Genomic DNA, 21,530 nt, shown 5'->3' with positions numbered 1-21,530 from the left:
GTTTAACACGGGGTTTTTCTAAGACAGACGGACAGTTAAGCGCAACGATTTTCAAAGAAACACAATCAATCTAGCGCAAAGCTTTTTTTAAACAGTTTGTCGCAACGCTTTTCTACAGACGGCCAGTTTATCGCATTTACCATAACAAAGTACACCAGGATGTGCTATGTTAGTTCTCAGCCCATTTTAACTGCCAGTGGCATTTGAGCGCATCGTTTAACAAGCCATCATCGTCATTTGTTACGGCCTTTCGAAAGAAGTAGTGTCATATTTATTTCAATTCCAGACCTAAACTAAATTAAAGAACATTATTTCGTGTCAGCTGGGACATGTTATGTTAGTTGTAAACTTAATGAAATGCATTCAGTTCTGACAAATGACAAAACATAACGTGCCGAGTCGTCAGTTTGTGGGGAAATTTATGTATTAGAAAATGTGTTAAATTTGTAAAACAATTTGTATAGAAATAATGTAAATTCATTTCAGTTCTACATCTAGAAATGATATTGTGTCTGGATAAGGCAATACGTCATATATCTCAGTTTAAAACATGTGCTTGCTAGACTATGTTTTCATCTTTTACGATAGGAAAACTGTATCCATTTTTAATTATAGTTTTTTTTACCTCCTTTTTGGAAAAATGTCTGTGTTAATCGCGGCAAAACGCCATATAAATGCGTTGTTTGCTGCATAAAAATATACGACAACTTATATGTCCGACCTACAGGTTTTTGCTACACGTGTAGTAAGTTTCTTTCGTATATCTTGAATGGCCTGTGAATGCCAAAAACGACAATGGATAACAGGGGAGCTAAAAGCCCCACTAGTGATTAGCCGGCATTATTAGGTGCATAAGATACAGTGACCAAAATTGTTCGGCATTATTTCCTTTGGTATGTCATTGAATTAATTTGATACCTGGAACGCTTCGCATTGTTATATTATTGAAATATATTGATACATGGAACGCTTTATCTCAAGAGCTCAACTACCGAATTTCAATCAGTTTTGTTTCGGTAATCCTTCCACAAATATACAACTGTATTGTATAACTGTATGCATAATGTTCTTTTGGAAATTCGTTTAAGATGTTAGCAATCAGCCATTAAATACCTTTCAAAAAGACATCAACATTAACATAAACATTTCTGGAGCTATCAAAGAACGAGCTTTTGGCTTTGACGGATTCCTTAAGTTTACTTCCGATATATGAATACACGAACTACGTGCTACCAACCGATAACGGTAAAGAAATGTCAATGTCAAAACATTTATTTCAATAATATTGTATGATATATATATTTAACATACACTGCACCTTTGTTTAAATGTTATCAAATGAACGTTTATCAATAAAACGGTACAAGATTAACGTGTACTACCATGTTAGGCTACAAACTTTTTACAATTAAATGATAATTCAAAAGCAGATTGTCTCTCTTATAGACTGAGTATTTATCTCTAGCATAAAAACTGGTACTATTTTAAGCATTAATAACATATCAATAGTATTTAAAGAATTTCTTTATTTAAACTATACTTTTCTTTCATGAAAGAATAATTTCATTTCAGCAGCATAATTAAAATGGAGATTTAAGTTATGTTTTCAATAAAATCATGATCTTCTCGAAAATTGCGCTGAGTTGAATATTTAAAAAACAATAAAAATGTATTTGAATTTCAGAAGAATTTCCAAAAGAAACAAACGAAAAAGCAATACAAACATAAATACATAAAGTATATAAAATGTCACATAAAATGACGACAAGCAGACTAGCTCATTGTTAATTGTAAAAGGTTTTCTCCATTACAGCAGCATATTAAAACATCACAACGAAGTTTAAACTATAACATATAAAGTCACTCAACACATACCCTCTAAAAATACAAACATCAGCAGCATATTGTCGTTAAATTAAAACTAAAAGCTTCTTAACACCTTGGAGAAATAATTGAAACACAGTTCTTACAATCAATAAGATTTCCGAAATGCTATGTAAATAGGTAAAATATAAAATTAGGAAATATAATGTCCAAAAATGCACAATAGGAATTGACTGGAATAAGTACAGAATACATGACACCTCTAAGCTTAATAATGAATGTCTATGGTTCTCTTTTTCTACATCAGGTTAAACACTAACAATTAATTTCCCTATACATTTCAATGTAAATAAGCAAACAACAGATTTGAAAAAAAATGCCATTTATAGCGTTTTACAGATATGATGACAATTGAATTAAACAATCAAAAAAGTATGTCTAGTTTCTTAAAACAACCATTCACGTTGAAGTCATCTTTATTATTTTTTTCAAAGGAATCCATGTGGCATCTTGCCATAGTAAGCGAAGTCCTAGTCCAGCAGAAAATATTTATTCTCTCAGATATTCATGGCTTTTATATTCTCTCTGATTGCAGGTATTTGCCTAAATCTTAAGTATTACAACATTAAAGTATGTACATTACTAGTTTGAGTTATAAGTACCTTCATAATTGTACATAAACAAAAGTACATGAGACAAGTCCAATCGAACATGCAAAACCCTTCTACCAAAAATAATACAATTAATATGAAGTATTTTGACTATATAAAACAAAAAAAAATGCAAAGGTCATATAAACACAAATCCATCATGGGGAACACGAAAGTGTGTCAAGTATCAACCCATTTATAAACTATGAACGAAAAAAACAATTCACGTTAACGTAAAAAGCAGTGGCGTTGGTAAACATCATTTTATCTTATTTGAATAGAAGTCTGTTTCTTATATTTGAAAGAGATAAAAATGCAATATTTTTTCAATGATCTTCTACCACAGATGATGTACCATTGTGTTTACTTTTGTGGTCACGTGATATTTGTGTTCATCTGTCATATATAAATGCAGAGATTCAAATCTTGAAAGTCTTAACGATTTCATAATATATATATAACACATTTATTAGATGTTCATTTTGCAAAACTCTTACATCATCCGGATAAGTATGATATATAAACGCTGTTTTAACAATACATACTATCAAAAGTATATCTAATGTTCAAATACATCCGAAACAAATAGTATCACTTTTTGACTTAATAAACTAAATATTTCTTAAAACCTGAAATGGTAAAATGTTTTGATGTAAACATTTATATTAAAAATACAGACAAACTCCTTACAATATCATATTAAGCATGTTACACAGAGATATATAACCATTCCCAAAGAACATAAAAATAAATTTTGTGAATGAACAATAATAGAATATATACTTTTCCCTGAAACGGAGTTGTTCACAGTACGAATACCAGGTCATTCAACTAGAGCGACTTGGTCGTAGCTGAGCGAACGCCAACGCTTGTTTGTCCATTCTTATTATTGAGGGATGGGTTAGGAGATTCGGTTGAAAATGGAGCATACCTTGACAATACTTATAGCAAGAGCTGTAGCAACAGCTGTTGTTGAGGGTTGGGATTAGAGATTCCGTTGAAAAAGCCGCATACCTTAACAAGAGGCCCAAAAGGGCCTATGCTCTACTGGCATGGCTTTTGTGGTCATATCAATCCAGAGCATGTATGTATGGGTAAAAGGCAACAGACATATGGTTTATGTTTTGTGTTTGGCTTACCTGAAAACGTAGCACGTTCAACATCTGAGCCCAGAAAGTATTGTAAGCAGATTAGTTCCATGAACTATTTTAATATGTGCCAAGTAAAAGTCATCTGACAAAAAAAAAATGCTTTCAAAACTGTACTCATAGTAAAAATTTCTGTAGTTTTAAAAGTTAAAAAAAGTTGGTCAAAAGGTCAAAGTCAAGGGCATCCTAGGACAACATTGATCAATTTGAACAAACATTCACAATCAATTGTGCTGAGATGGATCCACGAACACACAAAAAGATTTTTAAACCTTTCCAGATTTATGTTTACCAAACCTGTGAACCCTGGGTGTGGCCAGTAATGACACCAGGTGCATAACTTAAACATTCACAACCAATTTTGTTAAGATGAATGCGCAAACTACAGAACTTAAAGCTAAAAAATGGCCTTTGGGCTTTCAACAAGAACAAGGCAGAGTAATTCACAAAATCAGCTGCAGAAGCAAAAAGCAAATTGTCTCTCAAAATCCTAGACTTGCAAATTGCCTCCCTTAACTCTAGACTTGAATTTACATGTACATGTAAACTTGGCTAAAAATAGAATTCACTCATGCAGACCTGGCTAAAAATAGAGAGCATTTCTTTAAAACTTTGATGGCCCATAATCTAGGCATTCATGGGCGGATCTGGCTGGTTTTCGAAAGGAACCGAGCTCTAATGGATATCTAGATACTGTACAAGTTTCATTGAGATACAATAAAAACTGAAGACTGTATCGTGTTCACAACCAATTGTTTACAACCAATTGTTTACACAATAGCATTTTTTATACTATCAAGGGCCATAATCTAGGCATGCATGGGCGGATCTGGCTGGTTTTCGAAAGGAACCGAGCTCTAATGGATATCTAAATACTGTACAAGTTTCATCGAGATACAATCAAAACGAGACTGTATCGTGTTCACAAGCAATTGTTTACAGACGCACGGACGCACGGATGCACATACTACGTACACATTACCATCGCATAAGCTCTTCTGGCCTTTGGCCAGTAGAGCTAAAAATTCTTGAAGGTAGATCTATTTATTGACCTTGCTACACACGAGCATAATGTCTTTAGATAGATAAGTACCAAGTTTCATTTCAATATCTTGAACAGCAGTGTTCGAGTTAGGCCAAGTGTATTCTTTAGCTCAACGACGCAGACTATGGCGACACAAATGCTTTAACAATACCTCGACTTTTCTCTTCAAAAAACAGACAAGTTAAAAATTACACAGATATTCATCTACGATGAGTTCAACATTACTCTTAAATCTTTGTTGAAACGAATTACATTCAGTCGTATGAAATCAATTGGCACAAATTCATGTACAGCAAAAGATGCCTCTTATGTTTATATGAATATTCAATAAGATTGCCTATTTTCTATGAGAATTCATAAAGAAACAACCTTTTATACGACATTATAAAACCGTCAACCGTACATTATAATATTTTGATATTAAATTGACGTGGTTTAAATGTACACTACACTCTGGCATCGAAGCAGTAGTTAAATACTTTTACAAATCATATGTACAATCTATATGCATAAACTATTGTCATACATTTGTTTCTATTTTCTTGCTACATAGCATGGCACTCAAACGCTCTAATTAATTACACACTAAGGCATGAATGAATGTTGTGCAATGAATGAGGACAGAACATAAAGATAATTGTAGCCAATAGCAATAAAAATAGAGGTAACATCATCTTGATGTTTCTGTTGATCCCTAATTCCAACATTCCATCAACACACGAGGACAAATGGAACATAATGGGGCTAAATGTTTTTGTCAACATCTACACTAAGGCACCGGAGAATTGTCGCCTATCAAACGTTTACACTGGTATTAGACTATGGGGTTAATAAGATCCTTGAATCATTGTCTTTTTGTGTCAATATGACACTAGTGAACTGATGTTAAATGCCGTTTGTTCCAAGTCTGGTTTGCATCAGTTCCCCCAACAGGGTACAATTATGTGTCCAAACATTTCAAGACATGAACAAGAGATCAGACGCGATCTTTTTTGTCTGGCATAAGTAAGAGATGTGTCATTTCATTAAAACAAAGAATGTAAAGTATATGATGTCTGCTGGCTTATGAAGTCAATATTATATTTATAATTTTGAACTTGTACATACACACATATAACTTGGTACTAAATAAATCTGAATAAGTAAAAGCATGCTCTTTATGTGATGCAAAACATATACATGTTTGATAAGAATAGTTATTTGTTTGCAAACATAAAAACACACAAAACACTTGGTGCAAGACGGTAATTACTTGAACCTTAAACTCAGATGGTCCTCAAAAAATCTAAGCTAAAGTTACTTCACTAGTATGTATTATCTCTCCTATATCAATTCCTTTATCCTAGTATTGTTCCTTATAAAAATCTACCAACTTAATAATGTAATCTTTCATTTGCTATTTAAGGACTAACTAAACTTAAAAGGTGTCTCACCATCTTTCAATCTAAACTCAATGTTTATAGCAGTGTAAAACAAATAAATAATAACTAAAACAAAACGCAAAACAGAAAATGGAGTCAAGCCCCTGGCAGCATCAATGATGAGCATTAACAATGATTATTGCTTATGATGATATGATGCCAGCAGGTAGAACTTCCATACATTCAGTCCCATGTTTACGAAGTGTTTTTAGTCTGACACCAGACTTTCGATTTATAAATTAATTTAAAATGCGTTCAATATATTTCAATTATTCAAGAGTGGCCAGGCATACAATTTTAATGTTTACAACCAAATTGATCTGCTAAATTAAAACTAAGTTGAAACTGATTTAAAATAAACATTTGAAGGTTTGAGTTTTTTCTGAGCTAAAGTTTGACTTCGTAAACATGTGGATTATTATGTACTATACACTCTGAAGGCATCCCTTATATATCTTGGGTCTCTGTACGAATGTAGTAACTATCTGAATATATAGAAAAGGACTTGCTACAGTCTTTCAAGCCACCCCATGTGGCCCAACATAAAAATAACAGTAAGTCCTTCTATAAATACAGAATGCAAGCGACCATCGCATTTAATTTGTTATGGAATACGTGAAACAAGACGAATGTACTAGTAAAATCTAGGTCAACTCTACAGGCTGCCTCAACTCTGCTTCCCGATCTCGATTTTCTTGATAATCTCGTGCGCCGTAAATATGCATGAGTCAAGAATTCCTGCCACTGTAAAAGTGCCGCCGACAATCGCACAGACCTGGAACGTGACATTGTATATTTAAAATATTTATCATTGTATTCAATATTCTTTACAAAAGCACTAGTTCATTCATTTATTAATCATTATATTGATATCATGTACACAATGCTGGTGTTGGAAAAATGTAAAAGCCTCTAAAAGCATCTATAATATGAGTTGTGGTACACAACTTCTGAGATTAAAAAAAAACAACATGTTTTAATCGATTTCCAAATCTAAATAAATATAAAAGGAGAAGACATCACAAAAATCAACAAAATGTGTTATAATGTATCATGAATGATCATTTTCATCTTATATCTCGGGGAAAGGAGGGGTTATTATTTGTACAAAAAGTGGGAGTATAATTTTGAAGATGAACCCCACAAAGGAAACATGTAACGACACACGGTTTACGACAAACTTCCATCTCAAATCAATCCAGCAGAGTACTATAGTCGATGCCACCTTTGAAAGTGTCACTGACTGTTGTAGTGTGTTTAGATTTATAATGATATTTCATATTGGTGCTTTGTATTTGTTGATGGTTGTATCTCTTGTTGATTCTTTGTTATCTTTGTCTTGGATCATTGTGCCGTCTGTAGTATGCATGATAGGTTGGAAACTACATGTTTAACGATGACCATGTTTGAAAGCACACTTTTACATGAAAAACTACAGAAAAAAGCTCAGTATCCAAAAGTTTATACATAAGATTAAGGTCTAACACACACTAAACTAGAGGCACACCGTTTTTAAAACAACACAGACCCAACACGCATCGAAATTAATATATTAATAAATATTTAGGTTAACACACTCGAACGGTCAGCGTAACAGAGATTCACTGAGTGATTGCCAGTAAGCTTGACTGTTGGCACCGCCTACCTCAATAGTATTTAAAATGAGGCTCTGGCCTCTTTGATGCTAGTGGTTGTATTAGCAATGAGTGTGTGCAATTTTTAAACATGACAAAGTTACAAAACCATCATTTGGGTCTTGTCTAATATATCTATAGTCCATCCCTTTAAGGGTCTGTCTGTTTACATTATAATTGTTAACAAGAACGCTACAAAATCAACCTAGAGCAAAGTATAATGATTGTGTTGGCTGCTGGGCCTTGTCCTTGTTCTTTACACTGCAGGAAGGGAGGCAATTCAAATGCTAGAACTATTGACAAAACATACTAAGTAGAGGAACATTATGTCAATTCATCATACCAAATGATCGTGGCCCCACCATTTGTCCATAACGGTTAACATAATGTTTACAACTTTCAATACAATATGTATGGCCTACCTAGTAGTCGAGAACATGAAGTCACTTCATACGTTTACATTATATCTTATCAAGTTGAATCCGACTCCGATTCGGCTTATATCTTTAAGTTTGGAATTATTTGTTGGGGCAAGTGTGAGGTTGAGTTCTCATTAACTAGTTAACAACTCCAGTGGACTCCTGTTTGACTAATAATTCCAAAAAATGTAACCACACCATTTGATAATAAATATCGTTCGATGGGAGTGGGATATGTCTGTTTTGTTTCATATTGTGTCTCTTGTTAAGTCTCTGTTGAGCCAAACGGCTGGTCATTCCAAAAAGTAGCCACACCATTTAATAATAAATATATTTTGATGGGAGTGGGATATGTCTGTTCTGTTTCATAGAGTGTCTCTTGTTAAGTCTCTGTTGAGTTTTGACTTTAAGCCTTGAGAGAGGGTCAATGTATTTTTGGGGGGCATCTGGGCTTGTCCCTGTAATTTTCATTGTATTATTACAAACTCAAGTTATAATGAACTAGTCATTGGCAGTGTTGTACAAGTTAAAATATTAAATAAAGTTTAAATAGCATAAATGACAATATACAATGTACATGTAGCACATAATTCATTTTCAAGTGTACTTGAATGCACCTCTTGGACTCTCCCAGTTTCATTACCATGAATCCTGACCAAAAACCTGACTGTTTGAGACTTTAGAAAATTGTTTTGTGCACTTGTTTTACAGCAATGCAACCTGCTTATGCATTATGATACTTAAAAAAGTAGTTGCTCAGAAAAACACTATGTATAAGACTGCTTAAATAACTATTTGTATAACTTTTGTACAGTTAGTAGGTTTGTAACAAATCACACAACAACGTTGCCAATGACATCAGGCACACTTAGACAAAAAAAATGACTTTAAAGTTTTAACATTATTGTTTTAAATCATATATAAAAATACTAGAATTACACATTAATCTAATATTACGACAAAATCAGTACATTTTAGTTTTCAACAACACTCAATATCATTTATATGCCATAATGTAGCAAATGTTTTTAAAGATTAATAAGGGAAAATGAAATATAAGAACCCCAACAATAACTTTCATACAAAGTGCATGCTTACATAAAGGAAAGATACCTCATGCTTAAATCTGAGAAAAACAAGAGAGCAAATTACCAAATACCAATGCTCGTCTGTTTTGTCATTCAACCAAGGGGCATAACTGAACAATTGTTAAAGCCAGAGTTATGAGCCTTGCTATACAAGTGTGTTTTGTCTCTGACAACATGTGTACCAAGTTTCATGTGTGTTCACTGTGTGTTTATTAGTTAAGGCCAAGGTTAAACATATGTTGAATGATGTCCATGCCAAAGACATCAAGGTTTTCGCAATAGCCCGACTTATTTCTCCGAAAAACAGACAAGCTTACAAAATGTGTGTACAAAAGCAAGACAAGGTAGCTCATCTGTGCACCATGCCGTAACCATATGTCAAAATGAAAATACGAGGACAATATGTCAAAATGAATATATCAGGATAATATTATCAAGAGAAAATATCAGGAACACAATATATTAAATTGACTTTTGTTTAATTGTATGTTTATTTTGCATTTATTTATTTGACAACACTTATGGCCTTCACAGATTATTGCAACTTTTAACTTTATAGAGACATTGTTTAACATCAACATTTGAGACTACCGGGCAATTGGAATAATAAAAAATGTTGCTGTTTTCTTTCAAAGATATGTGAGGCTTCAACAGACATCACTTGGCAATTGGAATAATAATGAAGAAATGTAAGGGCTTTCAGATGCCACTAGTTGAGTTAGAACACCAAATATACTCACATGTGGAACAAATTTATAACTCAATGCATTATTTCATAGCACTTAAAGAGCCCAGAACAGAGCAAGTCAAAAAGAAGTAAATAAAAGCGTGTGATTTCTCACCAAAACACTTGGAACTCTGCCTCCTAATTCAATTTCTACCATTCAACATGATGTATAGTTAATTTTGTTAATATGCTCAATACAAACTGTTTGAATGATCTAAATAATTAAAATAATTAATAACAGTGTAAAGTATCTAAAATGGATCCATCAAATTTATCATGTTTCGATACTTCACCTTTTTTTTTTATCAATAATGTAGCACATAATGTTTAATAAATCAATGTTAAGTTTGGTGTTAGGTGTTGTGTCTCTGTTTTGCTTTGAGACACCGTTGTTGGTTAGTAATATACACCATGCAGTTATAAATTTCAAGCGCACCATTGATTAGTAGTGACTATGACTTCATAAATAAGCAGTGATGGAAGCCCTAAGGAAGCTATAAAATGTATTGTTTGGAATGAGGCGAGAAAGGCCCGCAGCCTACTCACAGTGGTTAGGAAGTGGTAGAAGGGCTGGCGGGTTTCACGGTACTGCACTGTTATCGGGCTCAGCTCGTACTTAAACCACACCGCGGGCTTTCTGTTTGCTATTAGCTTTTCCTGTACACATGCATAACACAAACATGAACTTTAACATAAATTCTGACATATAGTCAGGCAACAACAAGCCACTGGTAGCCAGGTTTTCATGTCCAGGAACCTGAAAGGAACATGCTGCCAACATAAAGACATAAACTAGTAACCAGCAGGGTACATCAACTAGTCATGCCGAGCTGAAACACCCAAAATTTCATTGGAAATGTCTCCTTATAATAGTGGCAAATCACTATGGTGGATTTTTTCAAAAAAAGTCATGAAATGGTGCAAGAAGCTGAGGCAAGCATGATTACATCTGCTAAATAAGAATACTGTCGCCCTCAGAGTCTAGAACTTCAATGGCTCATGGCAGAATGTTGCTCATGAGTCTTGAACCTTACAAAATTATCGAAACAATTCTAACGAATGTTATTCCCTATGTTCATAATTAATTTTTAATTGGAATTTACAGTTTTCATCAAAATTAATTTTCCTCCACCAATAGTGCCTACAGTACAAGGAGACATTTCCAATAAAATTCAGGGCCAGTTCTGCTCCAAGTCTTACCGTAGTTAGAAAATGATATAATGGCTGCCGTCTTTCAGTGTATTGCACAGTGATAGGACTGAGTTCATATCGGAACCAAATAGCCGGCATCATTTGACCTCCGTGGCCATATTGTACTAATTCCTGGTTGAACAAAAGATTTGTTTAGATTAAGAGTTTTATTTCATAGCACTGAATGAAAAACTAGCGAATCTGTCTCATTCAGGCCTGGAGTGGTACAAGTACCTGGTCATAAGAATCCTATACAGGCTTTAAGTCTAGCAATGAAGATCAAGAGGGTATGTTCATAAAGCAGAGATTACCAATAAAAAAATCCTTTATTGCTGTTATGTTATAAGCACCACTTACATGTATCTTACATAAACATAATTTGAGTGCTAAGTTTAAAACGAACTAGCTCATTCTATTTCTAAATAGAATTAAGTTCCTCTTGCACTAAGCCCTTCAGGTATACCAAATTACAACATTCTAGAAATACCAATAAACTCTTAAAAGATATACATTTACTTGAAATTTCATTAAAAAGATACAAAAAAAATGTTTATGTAATAGACAGATGACATGAAGAATCATTTTAATAATGAAGAATGAGTGCATTGCACTTTGCTCGGTCCGCCCATTCTTAATAATTGAAATATTACTTCAGGTCATCAAACTGCTCTAAAATACTCCCTCATTGGCTTCCACATTGTCAATGCAAAATCTGATGCAGGGAGTGTGTATTGGATGGGTGGCGTTAGGCAGACCTTTAAACACCCACCAAAGTTGGAATTCTGATTAAGCCTAGTTAACTTAATGATTGCCTATCTATAATTTCATTGGCTGAAATGTAGGTTGTATTCTAAAGAAAGTAAATACATAACTAAAATAGTGTGGTCTTCATCATTTCAAGCATGCTTAATGTAAAATGGGAGTATAATGTGATCCTTAGTTGATGAAGTTAGTTATGAATGCTTATGAATAAGATGATTATGAATCCTTTGAACTATTTGGGTATCAAATAAAAAATATAAAAATAAAAAACAATATAATCATTGACAAAGATCTTATAGGAAACAATAAAGACTGTATTTTATCTCAATTCGAATATTGCAAGGTATTTATATTGTAAGACTTTGCAGTAGTTGTATAATTGACAGAGAAACAATAAATTACACCAAGTGAAATATTCCCTTTCTGTGAAATAAATATTGATCTTACACTGGAACAAACAATTGTCTCTTTATTGCATGCCTATTGGTATTTAAGTGGTATTAAGACATTTAAGTGCATTTTATTGATATGATGCATCAATCTTTATGTGCACGCACTGTCATTTCAGAAGCACTGTCATTTCAGAAACGACACTGTTGATATTGTGTCACAGTCCTAACACACTGGACAGCAGAATTATCTTAACTGTAAAAAATACCATATTGATGTGTCCACTTTTTGAAAATTATGAAATATCATTTTTATTTCACTATTAAACCAATCTCTATAAGCATCAAAAATATTGTAATACATTATACATTATTATTAGACATTATCATGATTATGTCCCTTCATCTGAAGGATTTTACTCTATGTAATACTTAAAAGTTAAATAAATGAAAATGCATACAGCTTAAAAAGTACATTACTATTTATGACCCATCTTTAAACATTTTGAAACAATCCCTTACAATTTTATAAAATGATTTTTTTCAAAGATCCTTTACAAAGTAAACCCTTAAAATACAAGACTGACAACTTACCCTGTAGGAGTATGTATATTGGTAGGGAAATCGCTTATCATCGTTTTTATTTACAAATACTGATGGCACAACTCGCACAATGTAGTCATGGGTCGCAAGAGCTGAAAAAAATTGGTAAAATACATGAAACATGAATAAGTCTTAAATAAAAATAAATACACAAGTTGAACTATCTCATAAAGTTGTTTTTGACTTACATGAATTAATTTAATAAGGAATTATTTGCATGTATAATGACGTAAATGTTTCATACATTCAGATTTAACTATCGATTAACTAAGAACCACCCACCAAAAGTTTTTCGCCATTCTATAAGCCTCAATTTTTCAATGAAAAATCTTTCTTAAAATGTTTGGATATTTCAAATGCCTAGAAAACATTTACATTTAATTTAAATTTGACATTACATATAAATGCCTTAATATAGGATTTAAATTCAAAAGGCACATCAATCTCATATGATTAAATTATTACATAGTCTTTTTAGAATATCATGGACATTTTATATGGACACTCTGCTCTGATTGTAAAGACTGAAACTACTGATTGTATTAGTATTAAAGGGGCTGTACTTCATATGATAAAATAGGGGGAAAAAAAGAAAATTGTCGAAAACTGACATAAACTTGGCATCGATGTGTACAATACATTGAAACTTACTAACTGAAGCACCACATAGTTTACAATTTATTTAAGTTAAGCTGTTATTTCGTATTTTTTTAATAAAAAGATTACTGGGTATGTCTACCAGGTAAAATTCATTCCTTATGCGTGATTGGCTAGTCAGTGTTATCACGTGATATTACCAAGGTAGGTGTATAGATTAATTATGTCACCCTATTAGAGTAAGCTGTTGTGGCTCAGTGGAAATGACGCTGGACTGCAATTTTGACGACACGGGTTCGAACCCGGTCTCCGACACAATTTTTTTTTTACATTTTGGTACTTTTTTTTACAATTATGATATCAAAGCATAACACATTCTCTTGTAATAATTGTCCTGAGATTCGTTACAGAAAAAAAACTTTTTTGGTGCCAATCTGGTGTACAGTCCCTTTAAGAACTGACTTAATGATTTAGAAGACCAAAATTAACAATAACTCTAACATCGAATATGTCTGGGCATTTTATAAACCAGTTCTGATTGTAATATCTGGTCACAATTTGTCTGATCACATTTAAGAGTAAATACTTAAGTTTAAGAGTAAATACTTAAGTTAAACAATATACAAGCAATATGCAGGGGCGTAAGTAGGCATGTCCAAGCGTAGGCCTTTTTTAAGGCTGATTGGGTGGCATGGTTCCTTCAGGAAATGTTTATTTAATTCTGCACTTGGTAGAGTTTTTTTGCATATCTCATACTAAACAAGAGCCGTCGTAAGACAGCGCCCTCGACTATGCCGCTTTGACTTAGAATACAATAACGATGTAATAATACCAAGTTTGGTCTCTTTATGTCAAACCTAACTAAAATTATTCGATACATAAGGTGACTTTGATGCTGCCCTCCCACCAGCCCACCCAAACAATGACGCAAGTCATTCAAATAACTTGATTTCCCATTATGAAAATGTGGTTAAGAATATACAAATATGCCTTTGAAACGAAATTCAAAAAAAAAAAAAAAAAAAAAATCAAAGGCCATAATTTGTATTTAGGCTTAAAACAGAGTTATGTTCATTGTTGTTAGATGGCCGTAAATATTTTTTAATTTTATTAAGTGCATTTAATGAACGGTATAGAAGTTTGTTTTTTTATTAAAATCCCAACTTGCCCTTAACTTTAACTTGCCTAAAACTTTAACCTAAGTCAATCAGGGGCCATAACTTGTATTAAGGATATGGAGTTATGTAACCTCATTGGGTGATGATCCTGAACAATTGTGTGAAGTATCAAGTCAATTGAATGAAGGGTATAGAAGTTATTAAACAATATCCCAACCTGCCCTAAAACTTTAACCTAAGTTCCATAGTCAATCAGGGGCCATAATTTGTATAAAAGATAATATGGAGTTATCTAACGGTGAGTAACCTCATTATGTGATGGCTCTGAACATCTGTGTGAAGTTATAGTCAATTGAATGAATGGTATTGGAGTTTTAAGTGAAAATCCCAACTTGCCCTAAAACTTTAACCTGCCCTAAAACTTTAACCTAAGTCACTCAGGGGCCATAACTTGTATTTAGGATAATATGGAGTTATGTAATCTCATTGTGTGATGGTCCTGAACAACTGTGTGAAGTATTAAGTCAATTGAACAAAGGATATAGAAGTTATTAATAAATATTTCAACTTGCCCTAAAACTTTAACCTAAGTTCCATAGTCAATCAGGGGCCATAATCTGTGTAAAGAATAATAGAGTTATCTAACCTCATCATGTGATGGCCCTGAACAACTGCGTGAAGTATTAAGTCAATTGAATGTAGGGTATTGGACTTATAAGTGAAAATCCCAACTTGCCCTAAAACTTTAACCAGATGCCGACGCCGGGGCGAGTAGTATAGTCCACCTATTCTTCGAATAGTCGAGCTAAAAATGCATATTTTTTTCAAAAATGTCCAGATCCAAATTCAGTAAACTCTACCCCGAATTTTTTTTATATGACAATGAAGCTTAGCAAAAGCAGCAAGCAAAATTCTTACCATTGCCTTTAGATTTATCAAGGTTCTCCATGGGATTAAAGGAGCCTTTTACGTCGGTTCCTGCCTCTAGGTCCATACCAAAGCGGAGTTTATGCACAATGTGACGCATGTCCCCATGTGTTGGTTGCTGCGATGCAGCGTGAGTGGAGACATGGAAGTTCCCAGGCACCTGAAAACAGACTCTGTTTTAATTTATGGGGATATTCGTCCCCCACGGGTGGAACCGGATAAAAAACCTGGGGGATTTTGCATACCGACCCAATCTGTTTTTAGAAAGGATGGATCCATAACCGAACCATTTTTTGACCTTACCAAAAACTAATGCACTTTATTTTACAGCAAATGTTAGACCCTTACAGGAAATACAGGAAGCTCAGCTTAATAAACATCCAATTTCATACCATTAAATAAAGTGAGGAACTGGTCCTTAAGGAAATAAAGGCTAAAACTCTAAATTGTTACAATGGCCAAATGGAAATAATAATTACAATCAACATTAATGACAGTACCTTGTTGATGAGAAAGCTCGTTTCCATGCGGCAACCATTATCCTCGTTCTGGGGTATTTTTTCTGTGTTGTCCTGGAAACCGACTTCATGTCGTCCCATGTCATCTTGGATGTCAAGACCAACAACTGCAAACAATGGTTCATAGGGATAAAGGTTATTATCGTAAAGTAACCTAATTCAGTGCTGCTAAAACGCACAAGTCAAAATTGTTTTTGGGCTTGCTCAAATTCTGGATTTTATATAGCAGGGTTTCCTTAAAAAAAATGCCAAGCACTAGTGTAGGAATCAGGCATGTTCATCCGTAAGTCTAATTTTGATGACTGCTTATGAGAAAAAGATAAAAGTAATCAGCTAAGCTAATATCCACTAACAGATACCTAAAGCCTCTTGTTAATATCGGCCAGCTCTACCCTTAAATATAAAGCCCCAGACAAGGGAGGTCAGAGTTGAGGGACTTGTTAATAAAATATGTACTGTCATAGTAAATAGATGTTCAAGAATTGTATGCTAATATATATCTATAACTAAAACAATTGTAATGGCCAATATCAACTGTCAAAATGACTTGAATCCCTGAATGATACAATTCACTGTCATTAATTTAAATAAATCACTAGTCCAATATACCATGACAGTACATTCCATTTTAATTTCTTAAAATCAATGATATATTTCATTGATATAACGCCTGTCAATACTTTTCTGAATATGTTATTTTACGATTTTTAAATGTCAAAATCCTACATCTTCACTTTACAGGTTGAGAAAAAAGCCCTGGAGCAGATAATTTAAAACAAAGATTTTATGAAATGACAGGAAAACGAATGTAAAACATCCCCAGTGTATACACAACAGTAATTCTTAATATAAGCTTGAATTTGTTTATATTTCAACAAATGTGAAACAACTTATCAAAACATTATATTAATCACTCTCATTGTCACATATGGCACATATAAGCATGGCATTGCAAATGCTAGTACTAAACTTGAAAATGAATGGTTGACCCAGGGAAAATTAACTCACATAAATGATACAGTTACAAGTTATAGTTCATGAATTATTAATTTATTCAAAGGAAGCGACGGCAACAGCTGAAAGATGTTTTATAAAACATGAACTATAAGCAATTTTAGTTTACCATTGTAACCTGGTTAAGTACAATGAAGATAATGAAGTGTGACATCACAGCCAAATAAATTATTGACTCAGACACATACATGCACACCATTATTAAATTTTATTGTATGGTCATTTCTTTCAAATTTAACTCGGTTTCCTTCATTTAAACCATTGTATTCAACATTTATTCATCCTTTTTGAAATATTAAAACAATATCATTAATTGTGGTAAATCTGATTTGGGAGTAAGAGTGCATCTTTAACTTATGCTATCATCGGCACAATTTAGTGCAAGTGTGTGGTCTTGTTTGTGTTTGGGAAGCAGAGAACCCAAAGAAAACTCACATGTCCAGCTTCATTTGAACATAAACCAACCTCACATATCCTTGGACCGATAATCAAGCCCAGGACACCTTGAAATAAGCAAATGTGCTAACCACTGTGCTAACTGGACAACCCTATACTTGGCTTTGATTGGCATTTCTTTGAATTACAATGTATACATTTAAAGCAATGTACAGTAGTTCTTTATCTTTGTGTACTTACATTCACACTTGGTGTTAAGAAGGGTTATATTTAGGAAGACTGGAATCTTCTCTGAGTATTTTACTGGGTCATCTACAACCAATTCACTCACTCTGAAAATAAAAAATTTCACATAAAATTAGATAATGTAACAATAACAGCATTTATAACAGCAATGATTATCAATCCTAAAATAAATACCTGATCTGATATAGTTAAAAAGGGGCTTCTAAAGCCCTTATGAAATTGTTTCCAAAGTTATCTATTATATTCATTTTATAGTACACATGTACTTCCTTCTGTTGTGACTCAGATGACCGAGCCAAAAATAATCTTCACAAATGTACAATAGTCTAAAGTTAAAAGGTCTCAATCCTGATTTATTATTATTTTTTTAATCCTGAACTTAAGAACCCCTGCAATAAAGCCATTTCTTTACCTACATTAACAATTACCTACAGTAATCCTAAACAAAACAAAGAAGAATGTCATCAAGTAATGACTGTAGATTGCCACTGTTTGGGTACTGTAAACTACAGTATACGAATGATATACAGGGGCGATTGTTCAGAACTTTGTTAAAGTTAACAACATTGTTAATGTCATCGTTGTTAACTTTAAAATTGTAACTGCACTGGAAGTTCAACTGTTTGGGCTATACTTGTTTAATGCAAATATCTGAGCAAATCATACAATATTTTTTCCTTTAAAGTTAACAATGATTCTGTTAACAACATTGTTAACTTTAACTACATGTTGGTTCTAAACAATAGGTCCATAAAATTATCAATCATTATTATTTATAAAGAGTTAATTTAAAAAAATATATAGATATATATTTCCTGGGGAATAATATGAATAACTGTGATATAAAAAGACTCATGATGCAGGGCTTTGATGGAAATGGAGAATATAGCTATGTAAATTATATACAATGTATTCATTTTCTGCTAGACTTATTGCTGTCATATTATGTATATCCAAGTCATTTTGGCCCCTTGGTGTTGGAAAAACTTGAAACAATGTAACCGTTTGACTGTTATCAAATATTTTTTATTAATAATATAATTATTGTGAGTATTTGGATGCATTTTACATGACCATTAGTTATATTTAATTGCTTACACTCAATGGAAAATCTTTTGTGACTTTGCACAAAGAACAAATGCTTTTTAATTACTCATTTAATTCTTCATGTGTAAACTTGGTAATAGAATTGGCAACACAAGCTGAGACTTACATAATACATAAGTTTACATCTGAATTTGTCAGTATACAATATGTAAAGGATTTATTATATCATTTGCATACTACTAGAATCACAGACCTAGCGTCATGCTAATACTTACATTTCATGTTGAAGGAATCCTATTAGTTCTGATAAAAAGAGGTACATCATAAACAACACACTGCATATTGATATACACGCTCCTGTTAATGTTGGTTGTGTCAGATCCTTCGGGACTTTCCGATAAATATCAAACCTGAAATAAATGAGCATGAGCATATTAATAAAGAATATGCTGCCATCAATATACACAGGCACATTTAGAGTGGGGTTGTGTTAGTTCAATCTGGACATTTCAATAAATATCACACCTGAAATACATTATTATTAACAACATCAACACGATGCATATTGAATCACAGACTCTATAAACTGTGAATAGTGGGCTGTGTTAGATCATTCTGGACTTGCAAAGAATCTTAAATGCATGTGTGGTGGGTAAGAACCAACTGTCCAGTTAGCTCACTCCTTTAGCACAATGTTCATGACAGTGTTTGTGGGAGACATAGCTTAGAGTCCTGCACAGGCACACTCTTTTCCTATTGCTGAATTACTTTTCTGGAGTTGGATGTAAAGGGCTAGAGGAGATTGGCCTAAAAGGTTAATTGGGTGGAGTGTAGCATGCATGTGCAAACAGTAGCATGTGGAACTAGTCGTGTTGTGGAACTTGTCGTGTTGTGGAACTAGTCGTGTTGTGGAACTTGTCGTGTTGTGGAACTAGTCGTGTTGTGGAACTAGTTGTGTTGTGGAACTAGTTGTGTTGTGGAACTTGTCGTGTTGTGGAACTAGTCGTGTTGTGGAACTAGTCGAGTTGTGGAACTTGTCGTGTTGTGGAACTAGTCGTGTTGTGGAACTAGTCGAGTTGTGGAACTAGTCGTGTTGTGGAACTAGTCGTGTTGTGGAACTTGTCATATTGAACTAGTGCAATCATGGATTTTGCACAGGGGGAACATTCCCTCTTCAGATTTATTTTTAGGGCGTTTTAAATATTCTTGTTAAATAAATATCACACTCACACTCACAGGGTATCATTAGGTGCAGTTTAAACATTTGGCAAAAATATGCGCAAAAAGGTGCACATCCATAAAAGTGTGTAAATTCACACTGCAAATCAATTTTATAGAATAGAATATGCTGATATGTGAAATCACTCCTCCCTGCAAAACAAAATATATCGCTCTGTCAGATTGGTCTTTTATAACACGATAACAGGTTGCAAATAGACGATGTTATACTCAGGATAAGGTAAGTTTATTGCATATTGTTGTTTAAATACCTCCGTATATCGAACTGCATCCTGACTTTTAATAACCGGTCTGCAACGTGTCGTGTTAAAACACCTGTCAACTGTGTTTTGATTTTACCGGAAATTGCGTTTCCGTAGTTGTGCAAACGACTCATTGGCCGATCAAGAAATAAGTTTAGATCCCGGTTACTGGTATTTTTGCCGCCTGGGCCGGTATTAATTAGCATAGTGAAAGAGAACTGTGCTGGAGGGGATGCAGAAAAGCGTTTATGTAAACTAAATGTGAGAATCTGGGATGTCGATTCTGAGGGTGATAAATACTTATATAGTGTGTACATTGTAGCTGAGTTAGGTAACATCATTTTTTACGAAGACCATATAATATGTGTTTTTTTCCAGTTGCAAATTAAGTCAAAAGACAATTAGACAAAAAACGTGTGACCTAAGTGTATGAGGAGATACATGCAGATAAAGTGAGAGGTGAGCGTGAAATTGAGCTTGAAAAAAAGGAGGAAAAAGTAAAAGGGACGGCCGGGGTATCGTCAGCAATAATTAAGTGTATGATGTACAGTGTATATATGTACATAATGCGTAGATTTTTAGCAGCATCTGGCCCCAATTTCTCGAAACTTCTTAAGTCCCTTATAACAGGATTAAGCTAATCTCACTATTTTTGTTGTTCTATAAAATGTGTTATATTTACTTCTTCAAGAATTTTTAGAAATTATGTAGGAATAATCTGTATGATTATCAGAATAAACCATTTTTCATTTATCAAAATTCCATTCAAGTATGTATTTTGAGTAATTGAAATAAGCGACTTAAGCCTGTTAAGCTTAAGAAATTTCGAGAAATTGGAGCATGGTGTATAAAGTACCATTAACTCAAGAATTAACAAGCTATCGCCACACCAGTTTAAAACAAAAGTTTCGTTCTTCAGAGGTGTTAAACAATCAAAATAAACAATTGTCTACTGCAAGTCTACTCACAACGTTTACTGTAAAATGGCTGTGTATTAACCCCGGAGAATGAGGGGAAATATTTACTTTTGAAAGTGTGTCCTAGCTCTGTGCGTGCTGATATTTGATTTGGAAGTGACAGCGGGCTAAAATTTCAATACAGTGAAAAATATCAAAAGTGTTATTTCTCTGTCCCAAGCAGTGAAATATCGATGTCATTTCACTGAAAATCTCAATAAATCACATGAATGCATCGTAAGAACGTTTCATGTCCCTATTAGAAGTGATATATTCTTTGCTAACAAGTGAGAACGCGATTAAAGATTAAGACGCAAAAGAAAGAATTA

General features: G+C 33.5%; 1 protein-coding gene across 3 annotated transcripts; it reads right to left on the bottom strand.

The window, feature by feature from the left end:
* Nucleotides 1-1,256: 1,256 nt before the first annotated feature.
* LOC128211586 (endoplasmic reticulum-Golgi intermediate compartment protein 1-like) lies at nt 1,257-20,353 on the bottom strand. 3 transcript variants are annotated; one of them, XM_052916557.1, is made up of 9 exons: nt 20,255-20,353; nt 19,040-19,174; nt 17,712-17,803; nt 16,044-16,168; nt 15,535-15,703; nt 12,893-12,993; nt 10,503-10,613; nt 10,072-10,106; nt 1,257-6,863 (listed from the first exon to the last, which is right to left on the bottom strand). In XM_052916557.1, exons 1-8 carry the CDS (start codon nt 20,272-20,274, stop codon nt 10,095-10,097), a joined length of 765 nt encoding a protein of 254 aa, XP_052772517.1. In that variant the 5' UTR covers nt 20,275-20,353; the 3' UTR covers nt 1,257-6,863; nt 10,072-10,094. The 3 variants fall into 3 exon arrangements, with proteins under 3 accessions (XP_052772517.1, XP_052772515.1, XP_052772516.1); XM_052916555.1 differs by lacking the exons at nt 10,072-10,106; nt 10,503-10,613 and adding an exon at nt 11,157-11,279; XM_052916556.1 differs by lacking the exon at nt 10,072-10,106.
* Nucleotides 20,354-21,530: the final 1,177 nt, after the last annotated feature.

Source organism: Mya arenaria, chromosome 12 (genome assembly GCF_026914265.1).
Source record: "Mya arenaria isolate MELC-2E11 chromosome 12, ASM2691426v1".
Lineage (NCBI taxonomy): Eukaryota > Metazoa > Mollusca > Bivalvia > Myida > Myidae > Mya > Mya arenaria.
The sequence above is the reverse complement of the archived record's forward strand: the minus strand, read 5'-3'. Positions and strand labels throughout refer to the sequence as shown.

Bases quoted from the DNA above. Each gene is read 5' to 3' on its own strand.
- LOC128211586 (XM_052916555.1), bottom strand. From the start codon at position 20,274: ATGCAGTTCGATATACGGAG. The intron at 16,169-17,711 runs GTAAGTACACAA...CATTGTTTGCAG, and splicing joins TCTTAACACCAAGTGTGAAT to TTGTTGGTCTTGACATCCAA. The intron at 15,704-16,043 runs GTACTGTCATTA...GTCTGTTTTCAG, and splicing joins CGAGCTTTCTCATCAACAAG to GTGCCTGGGAACTTCCATGT.